Source organism: Xiphophorus maculatus, chromosome 12 (genome assembly GCF_002775205.1).
Source record: "Xiphophorus maculatus strain JP 163 A chromosome 12, X_maculatus-5.0-male, whole genome shotgun sequence".
NCBI lineage: Eukaryota > Metazoa > Chordata > Actinopteri > Cyprinodontiformes > Poeciliidae > Xiphophorus > Xiphophorus maculatus.
The window spans coordinates 12,671,431-12,697,968 of record NC_036454.1 but is presented as its reverse complement, the minus strand read 5'-3'; the positions used below and the strand labels follow the sequence as shown (position 1 = coordinate 12,697,968).

The following is a 26,538-nucleotide window of genomic DNA, read 5'->3' as shown; positions in this document are numbered from 1 at the left end:
ATTAAATTTTAGTGTTGTGAGTGCTCGCAGGTGGTCAGATAATAAGTAGCTGAATTAATTATAAAATTCAAGCCTTTCAGATCTTCATAACCACAGATTTATGTGGTGATTAAATTACTTAGGCTACAGTGTTAATGCTGAGAAAGGTGATGCTGGAACATTATTTATTACGTGTTGCTTTTTTTTGTTTGTTTTTTTAGCCTGAAAACACTTTGTGTCAGACTTACTGTATGTTAAAATATAAATACACCTTTTACCTACTGTTAAGTGTGGTGGAGAATCTGTAACCGTAAGCACATGTTTGCTTCCAAACTATACAGTACAAGGCATTATGAACTATTTTTGGAATTACCATTACCATTTGATTTATAAAACTCTACCAGTAATATTAGAGTAGAGCTTTCAGTGGGAGAGTTCTCTAAAACATAAAGAGAAATCAAGAAAGAAATGTCATAAGTTACGAGACCAACCTTCTTCTATGGCTATCTAAGTTGTCAGACTTAAGTTCTTTGCAGCTTGTTTAAACCACTGAGGAGAAGAGAGCATATGAGAGAATGGTGTGTATGACCTCTCCCTCTGTAGTCACCATTCTTAAATTAAATCAGGGCAGTACTCCGATGTTGTTTAGTTACTCATTCTGTTGCAAGTTGTCTCAATTTTGACGCGCAAGACGTAACCGGTAAAATCCGGTTTAGGATTTTCAAAATAAAACATCCGGAAGTAGGTCATTATTTCTTGCGCGGACCGGTACCGGGCCGCGGCCCGGTGGTTGGGAACCACTGGTCTACAATATTGCCAATATATCTTTTGCCAATATTGTAGTATTACCAAAGTGTGTTGGATGTTTTAGAAATCACCCTTTCTAAGTGTGTTCCTAGTTCAGCTCGGTGTTCATATCTAATATTATCTTTATATTGCATAAAAATGTATTTAATATTGAATCTACCGAACATTAAACTGGTAGGCATTGTCCCCCAGACTAATGATGATGTAATGTTATGAGAAATTCCAGGTTTTTGTTCAACTTTTCACTATTTCAAACATTCTTGCGTGTTATGTTATACAAACAGAAGTTTTAGCTTATAAAATCTAAGCTTACCTAAAATTTTAACTCACTGTTTTACTGCATAACTACTTTTTAGAAGTGAGAATATTTCAGCATGTATCACATGGATCAAATAGGTTTTCCTTTCCTTATACAGCCTCTAAATATGTTGTTTGCAAATTTCAGAAAAATTCTAGATGCTGCACCCTCATCATTTATTAATAAAGTAGGATACCCATGAACAGGCTGAGAGCTATTAGTCACAGAAAAGGAATCCTTTGATGTTGGCGAGTGTCATCTATAATATCATGTTTAATCACTTGTGCAAATTCTAAATCAGTCAGGGAAATATCTCCATATGAATTGGTGCAATATTTAAGGTGTTCTAGAGGGCAGATTCTGAACCTTGGCTCACTTCTTGATTCCTCAGTTTGTTGCATAAACTGGTTGAAGAGAAGTGCCTCCAAAGCTAATTTCCCACTGACATCAGCTGAACTATTTTAATGCTTCCGGATGTGAACATTTTAACACGCTGAACTACATTTGTGAACACAAACATAAGTAAATTGCAGTGCATTAACATTGTTGTGAGCATGTAAACACCAGCGCTGATGGCGTAGAGGTCGTTCCATATCACCACTGTGAGCAAAAGGAATGCATTAGTCTTGTTTCCATAAAGCCTAGGAATGCAAATGGTATTCAGTGAGATTCAGTGTTTATGTTTTTATATCTGTATTTTTAGTTCTTTCTGGAATGCTTCATTGGGAGTTGCTTTTACTCATCAAGCAATATCTGACAGCTTCCCAAAAATACTGCAAAGAGTAGGACTAAGCAGAAAGTAGCATCGTGCTGCTCTATTGAAAAGCCAAAGGGTAACATATTCATTTGAACTGGATGCTTTTTCTCTACAAAACTTGCAACCTTGATAACAAGACGTTAAAACAGGACACCAGTTTTGATAGTTTTGGTTATTGAAACTTGACATATAAATGAGCAAATATTTTTGATCACGATTACATTTTTCTAACATTACAATTATACAAAGTCTCCATAACTATAATTGAACTTTTACATTTTACATTCTAAAACATATGACTGTTGTTCTACATCCGTTAAGCCAGTTGGGGTCCAGCTAATTCTCCAAATAAATATATTACTGTAACTCTTGAACTGTAATATTCTATCAAATATTGCCATTCAGCAGTTGTTTGTGATCATGATCTTCTGTCAATTTACATTTTTAATTGTCTTTGGAAGGTTATACTTCTTTAGTGTAGTTAGCACCATAAACATAGCTAAAGCCATAATTTCCCTAAATCAATATTTTAACTCAAACATTTTGAAAATGCTTCAAATATTTACAAAGGTTGAAACCTCAAAAGATAAAGAAAGGGCAACTCCATTCTAATACAGTCAGCCTTCTTGTTATCTACTGAAAATTCCGCTCTCTCCAGTTGTCTTGCACCTGAATTCAGAAAATCTGAACATGTCACAGAAGAAGCAGTTTAATTTTTAATAGCGTCTTACATCTCTGTCCTTGATTTGATCTCATTTTAATATGACTTTTTCCTGCTGTAATACAGTATCTGTACCTTTCTAATATCCAAAGGAGACTCTTGCAGTTTTACTGTGTAACAATTTGGTAAGATCCAAACCTTCACAGTAAAGTTTGTCATGTCAATTCTATATTTGTATGCCTTCCATAAAAAAATAAATTTTTTAAGGATGTAAAAAGTTTCAAAAAGTTAGAATAATGACGGACGCTCTATGGATATCAAGACACCAAGTTTAAGGGAGAATAGGATCTAATTTACATTTATAGAAGCCATAAAATGTTCTCAGACATTTTATATGCAACTGGAAAACACTTTGAGGGAGTAGCAGAAGAAGACGGGTGGGTGTCACTTTTGTTTTTGGTAGATCATTTGCATGTGTTCTTGTTTTCTGTACTGTGTGCAAATACTGATTCAAATGAAATGGTAAATTGTGAATATACAGGTAGTCCTGGCTCTCACACAAGGAATCTTGTGTGGGGTTACTGAACTGAATTCAGTGAAGAAAGCATGCTTTTAAAGATGCATCCACCTCTTGCATACAATATCTTTTCAAACTGTCACTCATGCCCACCATCTCTTCATCCTTCCATCCATGTTCCTCACGGCTTCCCTTCTCTCTGCATACACACACAAGTGCCCTCTGACGCTCTCTCTCTTTTTCTCACTCCCTCCCTCTCTGAAAAACTCACACACGCTCATGCTCTGCTCAGCTCTAAAGGAGCAGTAGCTTATAAACTGGCTGCAGTAAGCAGTCATTCTCTCAGTGAAGGGAGAGAAGGGAGGGAAAGAGAAATTGCTTTGACTGAACGGACCAGAACTCTGCTGACCTAACTGGACTGGGTCATACTGGGATGTGTTTTTTCCTTTCCTGTTGTTTTTTCTTTCCTGTTTAAGGCATGTGTTTCTATTGAATTTTGCCAGACAGCTCTGGGCTCAAATAGACTGAATTAGCAAAGTTCAACTCTTTCTGGGCTTTATGTTGTTGGATTGGGAGGAGTTCTCCTGCAGGTCTGGAGGATAAAGAGCTGGACATGGAATTCCCTTCTTTTTTGCATCCCACCCTTTCTCTCAGTTTTTTTTCATCATGCGTTCATCTTCTCTCTTACACTTTCACTGCAGACATCCAGTGTTGAGCAGACAAAGGCAGCTGGCTTCTGTGCTTCTTTTTTGTTCATGGGGAACAAGGGAGGAAAGGGAGCTCCCCTTCTCTTTTAATTCATTTGCCTTTGGAAAAAAGGAGATGCCGGTTTGAGAAAATACCAGCAGATTTCCCCCCCCCCACTTTATCAGAGAGAGGACTTTTGGAATATGGCTGTTTATATTATTTAAACTGACACTTTCTTAGAAAACGCACGCCTCTAGTGCATTTGTTCTTTATTTTTGTCATTTTTCTCAACGGTCCCTACGACCCATCGGCATTTCTGCTGGTGGAGGCCGTGGTGGTGAAGCCGGGGTAGGCATGGCGCAGCAGGGAGGCACAGGGGTGGCCCACCAGGACACCCTGGCAGTGCCGCCCATGCCCAAACACTCCGGCCTGAACGAAGACCTGGTGAAGATCCTGCGGGAGAACCTGCTGCAGCCGGAGAGGCCGCGGGGACACCGGCGGTCGCCGTCCTCCATCTCCCCACGCCTTTCTCCACGCAACTCGCCGCGACTGCTCCGCCGCATGTTGCTCAACAACAACATTCACAAGCAGAGGCGCTTCACTGTTGCACATACATGGTGAGAGTTAAATGTCCAGCATGGTGGCTGCATGCAGAGTTCCATGAGTCTGTTCTTTATTTGGCAAAATGTGTTGTTTTAGCTGCACCCATTGCAAACTTCCAAGCATATAACTTTGCGTAATACTATGTGATTGGGAAGTTACTGTGGAATAACCCCTATGAGTCATTAAACTTTGTTTGCAGTTTAACTTGAATGCAGGGAGGAATGAAAGAATACTGTGTTGGCAAATACCTCTTCAAAATTCCTTTTTTTGAAATCTCCTTGGAAACCCTCTTCTCACCTTTAGATAATGAGTTTCTGCTTTGCTCTTTCTCACCTCATTTCTATTCCAGTGTCTCTCCCTCTCTCTGCTCTGTGTGTCTATTAGCCATTCGTACTTGTCTTTCCCTTTTTACGTCTTACCCCGCTCCCCATTCCTGTACTTTCTCTGCAGTTGTGGTCTCTTTCAGTCAAAATAAAAAAAAATCTGCCTTATTATAGTAAATAATGGAAACCTACTACATGTATTCCCCCTTGCTGTGGTTTTCTCTCCACACCTGCCTGCCTGCATTTTTTGACTATTAATTAGTCCTGGCCGTCTGTCAGCCTCTGTTGCATTCGCCCACACGTCATCCTTTTCTTCAAGTCATATTTGTTCCTCTCTGCACTCTTCCCCTCCTCCCAGCTCTGATTTCCCCCCTTCTAGCCAATTATGTCTCCTCCTTTCCCTCCAAAACACCTTTCATTTTCATCATCCGTCTTCATTTTTCATCTCCTTTTCCTCTCCATTTTTACCACCTCTCTCATTTACTGTACATCTTGTGTTCCACTTCTTCCTCTGCCAGAAGAAGACGACTTCCTTCTGGCATCTGTATCAGACGTGATGCAATTCAGAAATTCCTATCTTCACAGACACATCAGGAACTCAGTTATTTCAGCCCAGTGATCAAATTGAAATGTATAATTGGTAGTTATGTCCACAGCACAAATGGAGGTAATTTAATTATAAATGCACTCAAAAATGAGCTGGTTAGGTATTATTTCTGTTTTCTCTTCATTCTTGATTTTAGGTTACAGACCACCAACTGTTTTCTGTTAAGTATAAGGGATGTTTTGTTGTTACCCTTTTTACAAATACATTTTTAAAAAGACTAGCATGCATTACAGTCAGATCCCCTAAGACAATTTATAGAAGCACCTTTTCATGAACTTGCAGCTGCAGGTTTTTTAGGGTATTTCTGTACACCTCAAACCGAGTCTGATTTAAAATAGTCTCTAGACTTAAAAGAAAAATTATAAGTCTTAAAACAGATTGCCAATATGAGGTCCAGACTTTGGTTGGGCCACTTTAACACATAAATATTCATCCAAACATTTGTAATTCTGGTTGCATGATGAGAGCCTCTTGTAAGGAGAACCTCCACTTAGTCGTTTGCGAACTCTAAATGGTTTTCTTCCTATATTATTAATATTTTCTAAGCCCATTTGATTGGCCTGAGTTGCAAGATCCAGCAGCTGGAAGAAAGCCTATTTAGGGTCTTGTACAGTACCATTTTTCTACCTCATATAGGTTGGCATGAAGGTCAAGCAGCCCAATGTTGTTTTTATCTGACCTGAGCACCTTTTACATATTTTTTTTTCTATTTGTGGAAAACTTCAAACAGTGCTTCTTTTAGTTCTTTCTCAACACTAGTGTAGCTAAAAAGTTACACTTTGTTCAATTTTGTTCTCTAACAAAATGGCACATAATAGCTTTCATGTGTCTGGTTGCTTTATGTTTGATGCTTTTATGATGTTTGTTTAGCACGTTGGTCAGTCTTGCTGTTTTAAAAGTGCTTGTAAGTAGAGTTGGATTGGTTGTAAATATGGAGAATAAATTACACATTGGTGAATGGTGAAATATTTGTAAAAAATAATCTTAAAACAATTGGTTGCACTAGACTTTGTGTGAGGGTATCAGAGTACAGGGGCTAACAATTTTGCAATATGCACTATTCTAAAATCTAAAATAAAATGAAAGAAGTGTCTTTAACACGACATGCTAAAAATATAAATATTTTCCCATTGTGTTCAAATCATCACTATGTCATTTAATTCTTAAATAATGACAGACTCAGTGAGGGATAAAATGAAAGAAAAAAGACAATTGAATTAAATCAATTCAAGAATAGAAAAGAAAACTGGCAACTCACTTAGAGCATCTAATACCACCAGCAAAATACAAAATATTTATATTTCACTTTTTTTCTGAAGAAAAGAAGCGTATAACAGTCAGATATAAATAGCATTCAAGATATAAAAAAAAAGAAATTAACCTACACCTTCCACTGCGACTGCGACATCTTACACAGAGCACCAATAAAGCTGTGAAAAATTTGTCACAAGAGTCATTTTCGAGGTTTATCTGCCATTTTTATCTCGGCACACCTTCTGTCCGATAGAATGTCCTATTTCAGTCACAATCTCAATCATACACAGGTTTTTTCTTATATTTTATATTATGAGTGTTTTCTCCACATTTTTATCTTACTTCCATCTATCTCCAAATTTCAGGGAAATTTCAGTACACAAGATCATGAAAATGTAATTTTATTTATTTATACTAGCAGGTTTGGTTTAGGAATGTGCTGAGATATGAATAATGTCTTGATTAACTGCATTTTGAAACCACTCCATTCCATTTGGCATTTCTTCTCAAGTCAAAAACATACTTAGTTCATAGTCTTATAAAAGTGTTTACTTTAGCCTTCACTTGCTCTTCCTGAAAAAATGACCTTTGTACTTGAGACAGGGACAATTGCCATATATATGCTACCGTATGTTTATGGCAAACCTATATGTTTCCATAGGCAGATATAGATATATTTTTAGATAGTACTTTTCTAAAGGTTGTTGCAAAAAGGACAATATGTGAGAGAGGGCACAGTAGGAAATGAGTAATAAGAAAGTAGAAAGAGCACTTAATCAGAGAGTGACGTGGTCATGCCCTTGTGTTGTCTCTTGACATTTGAAAAATGTGACTGAGTGAATGTCACAGAGAGAAAAAGTAGGTGTAGGAGGTTAGAAGAAAACTAGCCTGTACACGTGTAAGCCAGGGGTAAAAGACAGAAACAATTTGTAAGAGGAAAAAAAAATCCACTGTGAGACGCCAGTGAGTGGTGTGGATGTTGACAACTGCAGCGTAATTTACTCCAATCACATCCTCATTGTTTTACAGCTGCAGGGAATCACAAGACCACTGTGGTGTAAATCTGGTGACATACACTGTCCTCAGTGGCTCTGCTCCACACTTCATTAACAAGAAAATCCTTCTCCATGGGCCGATTGGCCTCATGTACAGCTTTATGGATTCAACTCCCTGAAAACCATTCACAAATTGCATTACAGCTCCTCTGAGAATGCTTTGGAGAAAGCATCTCTAAGACTAATTGGCTCCTTTCCCCCTAAATAAATTAATTGCATGTAATTGTTAGCATTGATGCAACAAAGATATGTTGCATACTTAAATATACTATTTAAAAGTGATGATAGGAAGTTTATTTCCAACATCATCATTTCATGTTTTGTTTTTTTTCAAATGCATATTTTTGTGATAGACAGAAGCTCAATGTCAAGTTTTTAGTCTCTACAAAACACCTTAGCTTCTGCCCAAACTTGACAAGGCTTGCTCCCATCAAAGACAACCCGGACCAACTCTTCTCAGTGTCATCTTTTTATTTTATTTCTCTTTCTTTTCTTTAAATCACTGTTCTTTCATGACACCTGAGCAGGTTGAAAACCTACAAACACACAAAGTACAAATTACTTTTTGAGTCATCAAAAGAAAATAAACAAAATGAACTACTTTCATAAATCCATTTTGTAAAGCCAGCAAGGTCCTCTGAATACAGATTTAAAGTTCAGTTCCTACCAGTGGTGTTCTGCAGGAGCTTGAAGATGAGGTCTTTGTTTGTAGAGATTATCTCAAACACAGGTGTGCTGAGTTGCTTTATAGGCTCCTGAAGGCCTGAGTGGGAGAGACGGGTGTGCTTGATTTTCTGTGAGCCACGTGCCAGCTGGGTGGAGATGGTATTGCACTCACACAACTACACCATTTGCTGTTTTAACTTGACACCTCCCACTTGAGCTCCTGGTTTTTTGAACCCAAGGAGATCACACCTCTCTCTCTTCACCAGATCTTGTCCCAGCAGGGTTTTCTTGCTCTTCTATTGGCAATAACACAATGCGTCTTACATCCCTGTGAAGTATTGTTGAGGGTATCTTCATTTGAAGTTTCTTCCTCATCTTCCTCGTTTGTCCTCCAGCTCTCACAAGTGGTACAGGGTAACTTGGATAAGTTCGTATATATACATCTCTTACAATCCCCTTCCCGTCACTGTTTACACTGATCACTCTGCCAAGTTTGTACTGACTTCTTAAAGCATTTTGGTCTGCAAGCCAAATAATGTCTCCGACAGCAACATTTCGCTTCTTTGAACGCCATTTACTTCTGACAAACAAATTTGGTCCAGCTAGTTGACTCCATTTTCTCCAGAATCTGTCCACTTCTGTTTGAATGAACTTTAATCTCTTGAGTGGATAACTTTTAAAGTCAAATCCACAGTTATCACTTTTTAGATCAGTTCTTCCAAGCAGCAGAGAGTTTGGTGTGATGTAGCTTATGCAATCTTCTCGACTTTGAGTTCTTGCATCTATTGGTCTTTCATTAGCCAGATTAGCTGCCATATACAGGAATGTTTGAAATTCACTCCATGTAAAAACTCCATCTGATCCTAGATTGTGCAATGCTTGCTTGAGTATCTTTACAGCTGCTTCTGCTGCCCCATTCCTATGGGGGGAGTCTGCAGGGTGTATTTTCCAGCTCCATTCAGTTCCATGTTCCAAAGCTTCATGTTGAATTTTCTCTTTGTTTAGTCGGTCCAAAAACAGATAAAGATCAACCAGGACAGGTTTAGCTCCAATAAAGTTTTTTCCGCCATCTGACCATAACTTCCTTGGATGTCCTCTTAAGGCTGTAAATCTTTGGTATGCTAACAAAAAGCCTTCACTTGACTGATCGCTTACAAGATCTGTGTGAATAGCTCTAGATGACATGCAACAGAAGATGATGCCCCACACTTTCAGTTTAACTCTTTTCCGGACCTCATCCCTCACTTCATAAGGTCCAAATAGATCAATAGTAGTAAACTCAAATGGTCTGGCAGGCAGTGTTCGTTCTGGTGGAAGGTCACCCATTATCTGTTCACATCTTTTTGCCCTGATTTTCCGGCACGTCACACAGTTATCCACAACTTTTTTAGCCAATCTTCTGCCTCTCACCACCCATGCTTTTTTCCTCATCTGCAGTAATGTTCCAGCAATGCCTTCATGATTTACTTCATGAGCTTCAAGAGCAACCAACATGGATACCCATGAGTCATAAGGTAAAATGGGAACAGCTCTTTTGTCTTCATTAAAGGATTGAATACGACCCCCACATACCTGAAGTCCAGAATCTTGTTCTTTAAACACAACTAGTCTGTTTAAAGTTGTGTCATGGAATGAGGTATTCTCTTGTGCAGCCAGAAAAACCTCTCTCAGTGCATTCTCACACTCTTTAACACTAAGCCCGGGATGGATGGTTGATTGTTTGATGTCTGTTGAAATTTTTTCTTTCACTTTTCTGCCACTATGGTGACTTTCTAAAGTGAGTTTCCAGTTTTCAACAGCTCTTCTCACCCATGCAATAACTCTGACTAGTTTAGAAAGACTGCTGTATCTCCTCTCTTGAATTAACTGCTTGGCAATGAATGTAAGAGGTGAGATTTTGAGCTCCCTGTCCCTTTCTTTACACTTTGTAGCTTTTAGAGCATTCTTTGTCACCTCCTCATCACACAATTTTTCTTCAGTTTGCTTAGACTGTGCTCTAGTTATTACTGCTGAGAAAGCTTTTCTTTGGAGTTTTTCAACCCCTTCCTTTGCACTTATAGCAATGTCTTTGGCAGATCTTTTCGGCCACTGGTCAATAGGTTGCAACAAAAATTTTGGTCCATTTTGCCACTGTGAGTCCTCTTGGAGGTGCTCAGGACATGCTCCTCTTGATGTAATGTCTGCAACATTTAGCTCACCTGGAATCCACCACCAATCTGCGACAGGCCCAGTTTTCTGTATTTCACCAATTCTGTTAGCAAAGAAAGTTTGGTACCCATAGCTGTCACACTGAATGGCTCCTAGCACAGTTTGGCTGTCTAGAAGATGGTACCAGCCTCCAATTTCCATCCTACTGTGCTTTTCAACATACTTCCTCAGACGAGCTGCAAACACAGCACCACAAATTTCTGCTTTTACAGGTTCTCCTTTCTGATCGAGTGGAGTAAGTTTTGCTTTGGATTCTACAAGTCTCACTTGGATCCCTTGCTCTGTCTCCCATCTGAAGTATAGAACTGCCCCATAACTTTTGTCACTCCCATCAGAGAAAGTTATTCCAATGGGCTTTCTAATCCAACTGATTGGTGTTAAACTCCTGTGAAATTTAATTTGGCCCAGGCGAACATAATCCTGGAATAATTCAATGGCTTCATTTCTTAGCCCATCAGAAAGTGGTTGATCCCAAGTATCACCTGCTTTGCCTGCAGTTCTGGTTTCTTGAAAAGCCTTTCTCACTAGAATGGCTCCTTTTTGTTTGGTGGGTGTGACTAGCCCAATGGGATCAAAAAGACTAGCTACTTGGCTAAGGAGTTCTCTCCTAGTGAGAGGATTTGGAGTATTTATTCTCACTTCTCCTTCTTCTAGGTTTTGTCCCATCTTCATTTTTTTCCTCCTTTTTGAGAAGTTAATTGATGTCATCACATATAATTTATCCTCCTCCACCAGATATCCCACTCCCAAAGCCTTATTATCATCCTCTTTCAACTGATTAGGGAGTGTAAGGATTTTGTCTCTGCTAGGTAAGGACATGTTTTGCCTCCCACTTTGACCTGATAGGACCCATGGTTTCAAACAGAATCCCCCAGCTTGTAAGATCTCTTCCACCTTCTTAATGTGTTTATGCAAAAGTTCTGGGTCATTGTCAGATGTTAAAATATCATCGACATAACAGTCTTCTTCCAGGATCCTACGCTCCTCTTTACAGCTGTCAAACATGGGCAGTTTTGCCGTCTCTCGCATTGCTACTTGGGCAATACATCCAGCAGGTCGATCCCCAATGTTAACTCTGGTAATGGCAAACTCACCGATCTCCTCTTCTGAGCCGTCTCTCCAGAGGAACCTGTGAAGATGTCTCTCCAGGTCCTCTAGCCAAACAGAGTTATACATTTTTTTAATGTCTCCCAGGGCAGCATGCAGTCCCCTTCTGAACCTGAGTAGAACAGCACGAATGGGATTTAAAACATCAGGACCTTTCAGCAGAATATCATTCATACTTAGACCTTCAAATCTTTGACTGCTGTTCCATACTAAACGCACAGGAGTGGTCACAGAATGAGGATTTGGCGCCACCTGATGGTTTACATACCATACTGGTCCTTTCCAGTTGTTTAGAGTGTCTTCTGTTAGTTTTATTGCTGCTTTCCTCTCCACCATTTCATGCACCTGGTTTGCATAGACAGTTTTCCATTCAGGCTCTTTATTTAATCGTCTTTCTGTTCTTAAGAAAGTTGATTCAACACTTTTCCTGTTATTGGGAAGACAAGCGGGTTCTACAATCCAAGGATACTTTGCATCCCAGTGGGGAGCATCACTGTGGTTATCTGCTTGCACATAGGTAAGACCTTGTTTAATTATTTCAAGTTCTTTCTCCTCCATTAATGTCATATCTTTCCCACCTGGTTGACATGTTCCGCAGCGACATCCACCACACTTTGGTTCACAAGCTGCTCCTATGCTCTCCCACTTCCACCAATCAATAAACTCTTTATTGGTAGTTGTGTTTTTGCTTTCTGCTTTAACTTCTTCGAAACTGCAGACTTCTTTATACTTTACAGCAGCAATGCGCATAGAACGAGCAAAGTGCGTTTCTGACCTGTGTGCTGCCACGTCGACGTCTTCACAAAGATCCGGATGAGCTCCTCCCACGGTCATGCCGAGTGGACTGTTCCACAGGACCAGGTCTCCAACAACCTTGACTCTTTGAGGGGCCAGTCTGCCTTCTCTGTGGCTTATTAGCAGCTCAATGGTATCTGGTCTTTTAAGGTCTTCCAGGCCAACATCTGGGAAAAACTTTTGCAGCTGCAGTGGTTGAATGACTTTATGCACTTTAGCAATTTCACTAAGTCCATAACAAATGAGTTGGTGAGCTTTCACTGTGCCTTTGGGGGTCTTAACTCTCACTCTTAACAGGTATCTCTTTGTTCTAACTTTGACTGACATTCCCCCAACACCATGAACAACTAATGTTATGTTTTCACCTTCTAGGCTCAACCTTTTAGCTGCTTGATGAGTAATGTAATTAGTATCAGAAGCCAAGTCAATCAAAGTGCCTATTTTCTGGCCTGCGTTCGTAGTGACTTCCAATAGCATTAGAATGACAGGTTGCTCTTTTAGTCCATATGACTCCATAAGCCCAGAGGCTTCACACTTTGTGTTTTTTGTTGAAGCAGTCACATTTGAAAAGGCTTTTCTGCATTCTTCTGCTAGTTCTGGTGAAAGTCCAGCTATGAATTTTTCCTGCTCTTCTGTCAGTCTATTTTCCCTTCTTGGTTTAACAGTCTCAACCTTTGTAAGCTCACCCTTTGGGCAAAGGAGGAAATGGTGATCTGAAAAGCTTCTTTTCTTACAATCTTTATTTCTACAAAGGTAAGTATTGATGCAATCAGCATCTCCATGCTTTCTCAAACACCTTTTGCATGTGTCCAACGTCTTTACAATGTTGAGCTTTTCAGGTAAATTCATTGCTTTGAACTGTTTGCAGAAGAATATTTTATCTCCATGTCTTGCGTCTCCACACACAATACAGACATGATTCTTTCTTGTGGATCGAGTAAAAGCATGTCGTTTCTCAAACTTCTTCTCAACCTTTTCACTCACTCCAAGTTGCTCCAATTTCTCTAGAACTTCCTCCTGTGTCTTTAAAAATTTGAGAAGACTATCAAAATGGTTATCTGGTGTAACTGCATTGGCAGGATTAACCATAAAAACTAGCCAGTCTCTCTTTATAACATCAGGTAGTTTACTCTCTAGAGATTTAATAACCAAAGGATTTTTCATTGCTCCAATGTTACCTAACTCTGTTAAGTCAGCTAGAGCCTTTTCAATTGCTTGAATAAGATCTATCACTTTCCTTGGCTGGTTTGCTTTCAGGGGTGGAGTCTTCTCAAGCTCTTCAATAATTTCTAAAGCAATGCTTAACTTGTCGCCATACCTATTTTCCATCACTCGGAACATATCTGCGGCAGTATCATAAGCAGACAGATGTAATTCATTACAGATTCTTTCATCCACACTATCCAACAACTGAAACTTTTTCACTTCCACTGAGCCACTTGGTTCTCCCTGCTTCTGCAGGCTTTCCCAGTCTTTTCTCCATCTGTGAAAGTTTCTTTTACAGCCATGAAATTTTGGTAGACAAATGGGTCTAATCTTTACACTGGGTGCAGGTTGAGCTAGTATAGGAAAAGACGTAAGGTCTGATTGCGCATCATCTGATTTCTTCTTCTCCTCTGCAATTGTTTGTGCTATGGCAAACTGTGATTTTCTTGTTTGAAGTTTATTTTTCATCAATTTCATTTGTTTTACTCTGTCTTCTAAGTTGTCCCTTTCTTCTACTGGAATCCACATTTCCCAGGTCAAAAAACTTTTAATAGATTCCTGGATCACATTCTCCACGAAGGACAGCTGCACTTCATATGCGTTTTTGTACACAGTTAAAACTTTTATGTCAGAAGCATCATTACATGCCTTCTCAGCCTCTTGAATTGCAGTATAGAGTTCATCCTGACCATATTTTTTCCACAAATTAGACTGAACTATTTGTTTGACTTCTTCTAATTTTAATTCACAGTCAATAATAGTCTTTTCCAAATCAGCTTTTTGCTGTTCATCAAGTTCATCAGCTTCATCTCCCACCTCTGCCAATAGTCCAGCTTTGTAATCATCATTTGAGTCACTTACATGTCTGGCATCAGAAGTTAGCTTTTTAAACTCCTCTCGCAGTTCCATCTCTGTCATGTTGGAAGCTTTTCTGCTCAGGAAGTTTGCTTGCTTGGTGAAGGAAGACTTTGCCATGGTGCGATCCAGCTTCAATTGTTTCACTGACTTTCCAAACATTTCTTCAGCCATTGTGGACTGTATAGATGAAATGACCTGATGTTCCTCCTTGAGTTGATTCGTCAAAGCTCTTTCCTCAGGACTTCTCTTTCATCTGATCTTCACAGTGGTTTTCAACTGTCAAGTTTTTAGTCTCTACAAAACACCTTAGCTTCTGCCCAAACTTGACAAGGCTTGCTCCCATCAAAGACAACCCGGACCAACTCTTCTCAGTGTCATCTTTTTATTTTATTTCTCTTTCTTTTCTTTAAATCACTGTTCTTTCATGACACCTGAGCAGGTTGAAAACCTACAAACACACAAAGTACAAATTACTTTTTGAGTCATCAAAAGAAAATAAACAAAATGAACTACTTTCATAAATCCATTTTGTAAAGCCAGCAAGGTCCTCTGAATACAGATTTAAAGTTCAGTTCCTACCAGTGGTGTTCTGCAGGAGCTTGAAGATGAGGTCTTTGTTTGTAGAGATTATCTCAAACACAGGTGTGCTGAGTTGCTTTATAGGCTCCTGAAGGCCTGAGTGGGAGAGACGGGTGTGCTTGATTTTCTGTGAGCCACGTGCCAGCTGGGTGGAGATGGTATTGCACTCACACAACTACACCATTTGCTGTTTTAACTTGACACTCAAACATAATTGTTGAGCTACAGGGAAACTGATGAATGGCTTTGAAATGTTTTACAAATTAAAATATAGGTATTCAGTCATAGACTTAACAGTTACTGGAAGGTGTACAGAAGTGTGAACTTTGGCATTGTATGTTCTAGCTTTTTCAAATATCAACACTGAACTCTTTGGACATTCTTTCTCAGCAAAACCCATCTTAGTCAGATTGCATGGACATGGAAAATTGATGAACAACAATTTTCAAGTTTTATCAGAAATTCTGAATTGAACTTGGGTCAATCAAAGACACATATGCTTTTATCTAAACCATTATGTTATAGCTCTGTCTTTGTATTTAGGAATGTTGTCCCCTTGGAAGATAAACCTCTTCTCCCAATTTCAAGTTTTCTGCTCCCACCAACAAATTTTCTTTCAGTGTTTGTCATTTTTACCTCCCATTAACTGACCAGCCTCCTGTTCCCTGCTAATAAAAGCGTGCCCAAGGTATGACGCGGCCACCACACTATTTTATGTTATGGGGTGTCCATCATGTTAGTGTTGTGCATGTAGGCCAGAATGTTTAATTTTGATCTCATCTTAGTGGAGCATCTTTATCATACATGCTTGTGGCAAACTGCTAATATCTGCAGCTCCTCCAGAGCTACCTGGGCCTCTTGGCTTCTTCTCTGATTTAAGCTGTCCTTGCCTGAGCAGTTGGTTTGTGGGCAGCCATGTCTTGGCATGTCAGCAGTGGTGCCATGATTTTGTCATGATCAGACAGTGTATTAAAAAGGAATCCAAGAGATGCTTAAAGATTTTGATATTGTTTTCTTGCCTGATCCTACTTCTGACTCTGACACTTCACACACACCTGCAGTTCAATCATCTCAATTGCAGCCAATGAAACTGATGTTATCTTGTCCAGCTCTCAGCAGCCTGCACTAGCTGTGCGGTCTGTTGTTGTAGGTAACCAGGAAAACACGGAGTAGAGTTTTAGCCATATGAATATTCTCTTGTCAATCAAGTGGAATAGTTTCCTTCACAAACCAATAGAAGCAGTGCTGAGGGAAGTAAGGTTTTATGGTAAATATGAGGGGGTCCAAATGAATATTTTTGAAAGGGAGGGGGACACTTTCCCTTCATACACAGTTACTGCAACCCCCATGAAACATACAGATATATTCCCTAGTAATTTTCCTTGTGTCTTTTTCATCAGGATGGTATTTCTGAGTTGTGGTGACTTATGGTGATAGAATTATGGTTTAAATAACACTTTCTTTCAAATGAATTCTGTCAAATCTGAAAGCATTCAAAAAGACATAAAGAAGGCAGTAATTTTAAATTTTATATTTTTGTATGCATCTGTATCACTGAATTTATTTTCTTAAACATAAAAATAACGTTCTGTCTTCACATATGCTCGTTGTTCTCCCACATCTTTTTTTCCCTACATGTTTGATATTCATTTTAGCTATGTCAACAGATAGCTGTTATTGACTTTGCCTATTTAGAAAGACAGGATTGAAAAAAAAAGTCTTCACACTGAAAGCTATTGACTTATCTCTAAGCTTTTTAGTGGCAGTATGCATACAATGCCGAGGCTGAACAGCGCATTTTAATTTTTTTTTTTTTTACCTTCAAATCACAGTTCCTCACGACTCCATTCTCTCCACTGGAATAACTCAGATATTATGTTTTCAACTTTCCTCCTCACCGACCCTGAGGTATTTTTAATGTTGTTGCACAACAGTGCCTGATGGTGCATTGCAACATTGCAATGTCTGTTTATGTAAGAGGAAAGGGGAAGATTCACAAAGGGGGGAGAACAGGTGGATCCAACTGGTGAATGAAGTGGGTCTGCTGTAACTAAGTGATCCAAGTACAGCACTTTTGTTAAAGGCTAAAGGTTGAATTAAGAAATAATTCAAAGATTGTGGAATAACAGACAGATGTAGAAAGAGTGGAATGATGTGAGATAGCTTTTGTAAGAGTGTGGGAGTAGAGGACCTAAAGCTAAATGCGGTAATGCTAATCTAAGCAGAGCATGAATCTCTTCACTTTTTTACTTGGTTATATCATCTCTGTTGAGTGGTATGTCTGCACTGGTTTCACTTTTGTTTCTACTGTTTTTGTTACTTTTATTAAATCTCATAAAAAACTCCTCGCAGTCGCTGTTCAAGATCTCTTATATGCACATTAAAAACAATGTAGCATTTGATTGACATGTTTGATAAAAGCATTTAAATCCATTTGAAGGGAATCATTGGACCAGTGAAACAATTCACTCCTCTACTGCCACAATCTGCTACAGCTACAGGCTGGTTGTTTTTTGAGCATTTCTGTAACTTTTTGGAAAAAACACTTTTTAAGTGATGAACAAAAATGCACATATTAAATCTGAAACCCTGATTGAGTTGAGCAGTGTGGCTGCCATGATCCATGGGTCTTTGTGTTTGGGGTTTAACTGGTTCTCATATTTGGAATACTTTTAGTAGTTGATGATTGTTACTAATGAAGTTCTATGTCAATTCATTGATTTGAGTTGATATTCTTAGTTCTTCGTTATTATCTGTTCTTTGTGTATTGATTTAGATTTAGAGTGTCACATTTAAAAACAGTTTACACATTTAAAAGTTCTTTCAAATTAAATTTAGGTTAGCAATTTTATTTGATATTACAATAACCTACTCTAAGTTTTTAAATTGGTGTTTTAAGGAAGATTTTTAACATTATGGTATCCTGTATTTTCTTTTAGCAATTCTTGAATTATTTTTTCTTACTATAACAGGAATCGATGAACTGATATATAGAATGTTTTCTGGAAAAAAAACAAAAAAGGAATAATATTTTCCTATAAGGTTTAAATGGCATGCTTGCATATTTAAAATAAACATATCTATGACACATCTGTACCAAAATACCCTTTAGAAAACCTCTCAAGGCTCAATAACTGCTGCAGAATCTCAAATAGATTCCAGTTTGGTTAATGCAAATGAAATATGTGCAGGTTCAGAAACTCCATTTCTCTCTACCCTGAAGCACAGATTTGTTCATCAGTGTGTTCACCTGTTACAAATGAAAATCTCATACGGTCTCTCTAACATGAGTCCACAGTAAGTTTTCAGCCACTGCTAACTGGGCCTTCAGGTTAAAGAAAACTTCTATTTATAAATAATTTCTCATATATGAATTATTATATCAGTCCTGTATTAATATTTTATGTTTTGGTCATTTCACTTTCCTTGACTTGCAGTAGTATTACGATGGGGTTTCTGTTCTGCAATGCCGTAAGCTGGGTTCTCCTACTTTTTAACATCCAAAACACTCCTCTCCAGCCGCCAGAATGGAATGCCTCTGATTTGCATACATATGAGCTTTGTGCTGTGCTGCCTGTGCACTGCTGGTGCAATCTTCACAATACATCTGCACAGCAGAGACTTTATTTGCAAAGAAAAAATTCACGCTAATTAAAGGCATGCAAATGCATCTGATACAGACCCTCAGTGTTTTATCCGATAACAGATTGGATGAGATTCTGGTGATGTGACTCAGATTTGTCTTTGTGTTTTGAGGTAATGGCAGAGTCAGAGATGGATGACATGAGCAAGAAAGTGATTATGTAACTGTGTGACAGCATGTGTGAAACAAAGATGGATGAATAAGGACGAGGGGGTATTACTTTATGGTAATTGACTGGAAATTTTTTTTTATCAAATTACACGAACAATATTTTTAAACTTAAGTCTATCTATTTAGACTCAATTCTGTTGCTCAGTAATTCTTACACATATGACATGTAGCTTATGGAACTGGAAAAAAACATGTTTCATATATGTAGCACCCCTTACAATTAACTGAATCACTGATAAAGATTTGTCTGAAAGAATACTTTAGACCGAGTAAGATGCCATTCTTTTTATTCATTTGAATTCAGTTCAACTACTAGGCAGAAATATGCAATTCATATTTAAGCATGTACAATACAATACAGTATTGTACATGTTTATTCGATAAGATAAACAATGCATCTATTTTAAGCCTTTTTCTACATTACCAGGAGTTATCAACACACTGTGGAAGTGAGACTTCTGCTGGTAAATTTCATTTTAGGTTTCATAAGCCTAATGCATTAAAGTCTGATAATAAACTACATCACAAGTGGATAATTTTGAAATTTAAAAATGCAAGAACTTTTCTCTCCCAGACTCTCCTTCCATGCAAGATGATAGTTTTCTAATTTATTCAATGTTTCAACATAAGGTATAAAAGCTATCTGAACAACAAACATTGATGTTGACTTTACTGCCGTTACTCATTATGTTGCTTTCCTTAATTTGGAAAAGGGGAAATTCCTACAAAATGTTTCAAGATTTATACATCCCAGTTATGCCAAGCTTCTGTGAAGTATTTATTTATTTTGCCTTCAGTAATCCTCCTTCTGCTTTTTATTTTCCTTACAACATAATCATCAATCCTGGCGCTTTGCCAGAGGTTGTCAAGCTCACATCTACTAAATGCCAGATCCTATAATGCTGTGAATAGCTGCAGTGATGTACGCTGCCTCCAGTTTGTTTGTAGATATGAAGACCATCCAGTCTGAATGTTCCCGTTCCTGATCTATGATACAATTCCCTCAGCTCGCCTTGTCAGGTCTGCCAGTGAGCTGAATTAAGAGAGCTTATGTGCATTTTGATGAGCATTTTCATCCAACAGGTCCAGACACACGAAAGTGTATTTTAGCGGTAGATACTGCACTTTCAGATTTAATTAAACAAGCAGAATTAATCTTTTCTGAAGAGGCTGCAGCTGCAGTGTATCATCAAAGGCCTTTTGATATGCTGATATGTTTTTGATTGAGCAAAATGCCTGGAAGATTCTGCTTGTACTTGCGCAACATGTCCAACATTCACGAACCTGTTTGTCTAATTGTGTTATTCACTTCTTATTTGTACGTCTCCAATTTTATTGGCAGCTTTTTGTTAAAGTGGTCACTCTGTGGGATTTTTCCCTTTACACCTTTGCTTCAGTCTTTAGTCGTATTGCTTGTATCCTTTCTCTGCAAACCTCATCTCATTACACCAACCAGACCTTTTGACTTCATTACTAAAGAAGAACTCAGTGACCTATTAGCAGGCAGCAGAATAGCCTGAGGATGGATAGGAGGTGTAAGGATAAGCCTTTAATGGTTCCAGAATCTTTGTAGTGGATTTCAGACAGCTGGTTTCTGTCCTTTTTTTTTACCGCTCTAGAAGTTCCTCAGGAAGACATGAAGACATAAGAACTTTTTCCCCTTGATTTAAAGAGTCTTAGATGTATTCCAAAGCTCTCACTATCTTTTTTTCTGGCAAGAGTCTCATTAGCCTGAGGTAAGATCCATTAATGTTGCAAAACTGTGATAAATTCATTGGTCGTACATGATTATAGTTGGCAGACTCAGCAGTAATTAAAAGTAATATCCTCTGAAGTCTTAATGCTTTACTGGAACAGAAACGCTCCTCAGTTAGGGTTCTGTTTGGGTTTCTTAAAATTATGCACATTTAAAAACGAAAACTTTTCGATTTTTTTAGTTTTGTTTTTTGGAAATGGCAATGCTACATTTTAGAAGTTGATCATATAGACTCATAAAAGATGGCAGGAACAACCACTACAAGTAACTTAAAATAACTCAAGACAAACTGTACAAAGAGAAATATAAATGTTCCCTAGTGAAAAAGGCAATAAACTTAATCAATTCTAATACTAACTATTATACTATAATATCTTTGAAAGTAACCCATCTCTACCTTTGGGAGGTTGGCCTCTTCTCGGCAATAATTTTTCAGGTTCTGTAGAAATATACCTCAGGTCTGTGCAGCAGATCCAAAGTTGATTTATTTTTTTAATTTTTATTTTCTCCACAGTGTTTTCTCGCTTCAGTTTTCTTAGGTTTTTCAGGCAGTAATTTTTATGTGTTGGTCTGTAATTAAATAGCCATATACAAAATCTTCCACCATCTAAAAATGTCCTCTAGAAACTCATTCTGCAGCAATGTAAAGATGTTGAAACTGCATCTTATAAAACATGATGTTATGAAGAATAAAAGAGGAACTGTAAACCCCACAACAGACATTGCTGTTCCTTATTGTTATTGCACAAAATACATCACCACACAAATAGGGAAAGTGTCATTGAAAAGTTTACTTATTTCATAAATTCAATTTTAAAAGCAAAACTCATCTCTTGTTTCATTACAAACAATTCAAGCATTCAGGTCTGTTAATAGAGAAGATTAACAGTTATGCTCCTACCTACAGAACTATGAGGTAGGCATAACATGTTTCCAGCAGACAGTCGTTCTCCACAAGGAAAGTAAGGCCTCCTTGTGGAGAGGGCCTGCTAAAGAAACTGGCTGTTCACAGTGCTGTATCCAAGCAGCTCAAAGAAAAATTGAGAGGAAGGGAAAAGTGTGGTAGTAGACACAGTGTTCTTGTTTTATCAAGTCCAAAGTTTTTCTCACCCAGGTAATTTAGGTACTCTTAATGCTGATTTCTGCTGACAAGAAATTGATTTATTTTTCCAAAACCGTCTCACACTGCCAAAAATACCAAAACTGGGCTAGAAAATCATCATTGCCTGCTGCTAGATCAAAGTTCTGACTTACCGAGTATAGGGTCTAGGTATTCTGACGTATATGGGCATACTTTTCAGTAGGTCTATATTTCTGCATCAGAACACACTTCTTATTACTCTTAAGCAACACTGAAATTTTCTGACACGATGATTTTTTGGATTTTCATTCACGTCAACATTCATTAACATCAAAACTAATAAACAATGCTTGAAAATGTCACTGTGTTTAGTGACATATGTTTCACGTTTTGATATTTAAATTTTTTAGGATACCTCCGTTGAACATATGGGGTAAAAACATTATCTTTGCTTTAGTGCTCACAGTGATTGATATTCAACTATTTAACATTCCCTTCATCCAACTAAGCCATCTTCTCCAATCCAACCTTGTGTTGTGCGTCTGAATGGAACCACTCTAAAGAGACAATATCTGCTAAGAGCAATTCTAATGGGGTGCCTGTCCAATTAATATGCAGCTGCCTCCTGTGTTGTGTGCACTGTCCTGTTATTGATGTCACCCCTTGATCATTTTTCACAGCTGCTTCCAATATCCTGCTCTTTATGAGAGTCGGTTTTCATCTTTTATGTACCAGCATTCGTGTGCGTTATGCATGTGCAAATATAAACAGTGCAAATACATCTGGTGGCTCTGGCGGTGTCTCTGTGTGTGTCCTTTACATAAATACACACATAAATTTGAATGCATATGAGCTCCTGGCTTTTTGTGTGGGTGTTTTAAAAAAAACATTTTTATTGTTCTTTACAACTACGTGTGTTCTTGTTTGTATCATCCATTCTGATTATCTTTCTTCTGCTGTCTGTCTGACCACTGGGGTTGTCTCCTTTGATTGCATTGATTTAGTACTGCCGCATGCAGTAATGAAAGATGAAAAATGAACAGCATGGTCTGAGTGTGAGGTAATTGGTCTGCACCCAGTTTCCCATGACTATCGGAAGCCACGGGGTGAGGAAGATGGAAGAAATGTAGGCAGTGTGAGACAGAATTCCCCGTTGCTCTTTGTCAAGAATTGAAACTGTTTGTGGTTTTCCCTGGCTATTATTTAAGTCAGCATGCAAAACTCCATGGTAGGCATGGACTGGTGACTATATCAAAGTATACCAGGAGGTCAGAAAGGAGATAACTTAAAAATCCTTTGAAATTTCCATCATGCATTTCTTATAGTTCAATATAGGAATGGTAAATGGCGTTGTACTTATTATAGTGCCATTTACCTATCAATGGTGCTATACAAGCTCCATTTATAGGTAAATTTATAGGTAAATGGCCATTTATAGGTAAATGGTTAGCGCCCCATTTATCTTGATAACTTTGCTTACTTAACTTGATTTAACTTGATAACCTATATCAAGTGGTTTTACATATAAAAAAATCTAAATATTATTTATATTATTTAGAAGTAATATCTGTATTTATAAATACATATCTATTTATAAATATGCATTTATTTGTTTACTTATTTATATGCATAGATAATGTCCAATAAGACATATATGTAGAATTTACTTGCTAACTATAGAATTTCACATTTGAAAGGTAAATCATAATGTCTTTCTTATCGAACTTTAAATGGTTTGATTTTCTGGGATGTACGCTCTAATGAGGGCTAAAAGACTTACAGTATGGTGTACACACACACATTTATTGTTTCATGAGTTGAAATATGCCTGTTATCTTTTTTCATTGCTGTTATGATAACATCCCCAAATTCTCAGCAGACAGTGGTAACCTTTACTTTGATAGATGAACTTACTCATGTAGATTATCAGTTAATTAGGCATGTCTAAGAAGCAGACCTAGTTTCTACCTAACCTCTTATTTACTATGCAAGGGTAGCCTAGGTTCTCTACAGTTCTTTCGCTTGACTGATGATTTGGTTTTCTTCACTCATCGCAGTATGAAACCTTTAGTTGTTAATTTAAGATTTATTTACCTCATTTTATGACATGTTTATAACGAGATAATTTATTTTTCAGTGTTTATATATTCTGAAGTGTATTTTATTAGATACACTTCTTGCTACTACCATACATTGCTACTACATACATTGTGGCTATTTAAGTGGCTATTTATGTTAATTTATATAGTCTTAAACCACTCTGACAACACAGGTTTTCCCATGTTGCTCACTTGTTACAGTATTTTTATGTTTTCAGACCGTTCTCTATAACCCTGAGAGATGGCTGAGTATGAAAATTTCAGCAGATCACAAGATTGTAAAATCCTCAGATTAACCTATCAAGCACCAACAACCATTATGAAATTCAAAGCTGCTTATTTCCCTTTTCATCCCTATCAGATCACCTTCGCAACTATGGAGAAAAATAGATGAAGTTGCTGCCATGTTATTAGTTGTTCCTGCTGTAGACAAGCAATTAATCGATGTACCAGATGACGTGACTACTGAGTGTATGCAATCCTGGGATTTAAAGGGGGTTTACATACCCTTTTGAATGACCTGCAGCTATCAAACCACTACATCTACATAATATAAAGAGACTGATATTTGTTTTGCAGTCAGTTTGCTGTGTGCCATATGGTTGACTGGCTGTTTTATTTGTGAACTAGGCGACTGTTTGAAGAACAGGTCTTCAACAGGTGGTTAGCATGAATTTAGTGATTACTTTCACACCGCAGAACAACAATTTGTCCAGATGTTCAGCCTGATTAGGTTCAAGCCACAGTAACCCTTTGTTGGGAAGTACAAGAAGAAAATGCTTTCATTTTTATGGAGGATGTATTTTTGGAATTTTAAAGCAAGCATTTTTATACAAACTTTAATAATTGCCAGATAGTAGCAAAAAAAAAAATAATACTTGAAAATTTTGAAACGATTCCAAATTTTACTGATTTAGAAAGTTGACAGATGTACTCTGTAAGGGACTAAGAGGACATGCACCATTGTGAATATGTGTCAGCAACAGCTGTGTTTAGTGTCTGTCAGCTGCTTTAACAAAGCCTTTTTTTGTTAGCTTTCAAGGAGTGTCAGTTTGTTGACCTCGAGTGGAGGGATTAGCACAGGTGCTTTAAACGTATCACAGCTTCAGAGTGTCTCTCATGGCTTTAAATGGATGCTCTGGCCTAGAGCAGCCGCCGGACTGCTCTGCAAAGAAAAGATTGTCTCTGGATGTGACAACGGGATAGGTCATGTTCTGGTTTGCTATATTGTTGTTCCACAAATTGTAGACTATTGTCTCTTTTTTTTCCCAAAAATTGTTTGTACTTGAGCCTACAAACCTTTTAGATAATAGATTAATATTCACATAATTTAACAAAAAAAGAAAAATCTGAGAACATTTCTTAATTCTAGAAATGTTTGTTCAACCATCCATCACTTCTTTTTTGCAGCAAATAGATAAATGTGTTCTGCATTCTCGGAGGCACTGCAGTTAGGCAACACATACGCCATTAATGCCCACACACAGTGTAAACAGGGAAACAGGAAAGACATGGGGAAACCGTTGCATCACACTTCCCCCACAACACACTCAACTACAAGCACACATTCAGCATTCAGGCATGACTCTGCAAAGGTACTTTTCGTTTTAATTCCCCCCAAATGTGTATATAGTGGCACAATCAAAATTTCTTCACACTAATATTTGGAATACAAACCCTTGGTTCTGTCAATAATCTCAAATATTGCCTTTACTTTCAATTTGACTTAGGGGTGCTTTGAATTGTTTTATTATTGCTATGCTATTTGTATGTGGAAAATTGAGAAGCAGTAAGCAAAGTAGATAAATGATGAAAAGATTGCATATCCCTGTTGATTTAATGACAGGTACAAAGCTCAGTGTTTGAAGTTATTTCTGTGCTGTTCTTTGCAAATCTGTCTTTCTGTGACTCTGGTTCTATAAATACCCACACAGAAGCATCAACATAACATTTTCTGTTGTCCAGGACAGAAAAAAGGTTTGTCAGATGGAGTGGCACACGCTTAAGCAAACCTATTTTAGAATATTTTATAAGCATATTTTATTTAAATGGAACTTGACATTCAAAATCTTGGTACTTTGTTCTCTGGACATCATAGGCCCCCTGCTGGACATACTGGTTTCCCAATTCAGAGTCTAACACAAACAGATATAAATCGGATCTTAAATATATTTAAGTGACTTCTGTTATGGTCTGTTCCTATATAGATAACTTGACTAACTTGAGCTTCAAGTGAGTGATCTTTGGAAAGTTTTGAGGGGAAAGATGAATGTGTGATGAGATGAGTAAATCCACAAACAAACTGAACCACACAGTGGCAGTACAGTTGCTGGGGCTTTAATTTTATTTATTTTTTCATCTTTGCATTTACATTTATACATTAAGACCATTTTTGTAATGCATGTTTGATCCACACTCTGACATTAATAGCCTTTGTGATGATACTCTTTCAAGCCGTCCCGGAGATGCGTTGATTGGTTGGGTTTGAAGTCGACCTGCTTCTGTTTTTCCTCTGAAAGGAATCATGTTGCGAAACAGGGAGTAAGTGAGAAAAGGAAACAATAATGCTGCCACAATTCTGGTGTCATTTGTGTAAGGACACAATGACATAAAGTTGTTGGCATTTGAAACGCTAAGGTGGCTTAAACAGGGGCTCATTTCTATGGCCCACTGTCTACTTAAAAGGCCTTAAGCCATTGTTTCTTTGGGCAAAATAAATATGGTTGGCATGAGTGAGCTCTTTGTGAATTTCTACTTTGAATTATTTCAGTATTTTTTTTCCTGGGCTTTTAAAACATACCCCCATACAGATACACATGTA

At 37.9% G+C, this 26,538-nt stretch overlaps 2 protein-coding genes across 9 annotated transcripts in view; one reads left to right on the top strand and one right to left on the bottom strand.

The window, feature by feature from the left end:
• The window catches only part of pde4d (phosphodiesterase 4D), a 220,575-nt gene that overhangs the window by 110,664 nt on the left and 83,373 nt on the right, over positions 1–26,538 (top strand). The window contains exon 1 of one of the 3 annotated variants that reach the window (XM_023343272.1): positions 3,336–4,323. The exons of the other annotated variants lie outside the window; for them this stretch is intronic. Within the exon in view, the coding sequence (XP_023199040.1) occupies positions 4,061–4,323 (263 nt within the window). The 5' untranslated portion in view covers positions 3,336–4,060. Of the gene's footprint in view, positions 1–3,335; positions 4,324–26,538 lie in introns of those variants that run through there. 3 annotated transcript variants of the gene reach the window in all.
• LOC111610280 lies at positions 7,921–15,164 on the bottom strand. 6 transcript variants are annotated; one of them, XM_023343270.1, is made up of 3 exons: positions 12,305–15,164; positions 11,798–11,874; positions 7,921–11,641 (listed from the first exon to the last, which is right to left on the bottom strand). In XM_023343270.1, exons 1-2 carry the CDS (start codon positions 14,557–14,559, stop codon positions 11,841–11,843), a joined length of 2,289 nt encoding a protein of 762 aa, XP_023199038.1. In that variant the 5' UTR covers positions 14,560–15,164; the 3' UTR covers positions 7,921–11,641; positions 11,798–11,840. The 6 variants fall into 6 exon arrangements, 5 of the variants coding, with proteins under 5 accessions (XP_023199038.1, XP_023199035.1, XP_023199037.1 ...); XR_002753566.1 differs by having other exon boundaries at positions 7,921–8,084; positions 8,216–15,164; XM_023343267.1 differs by having other exon boundaries at positions 11,798–15,164.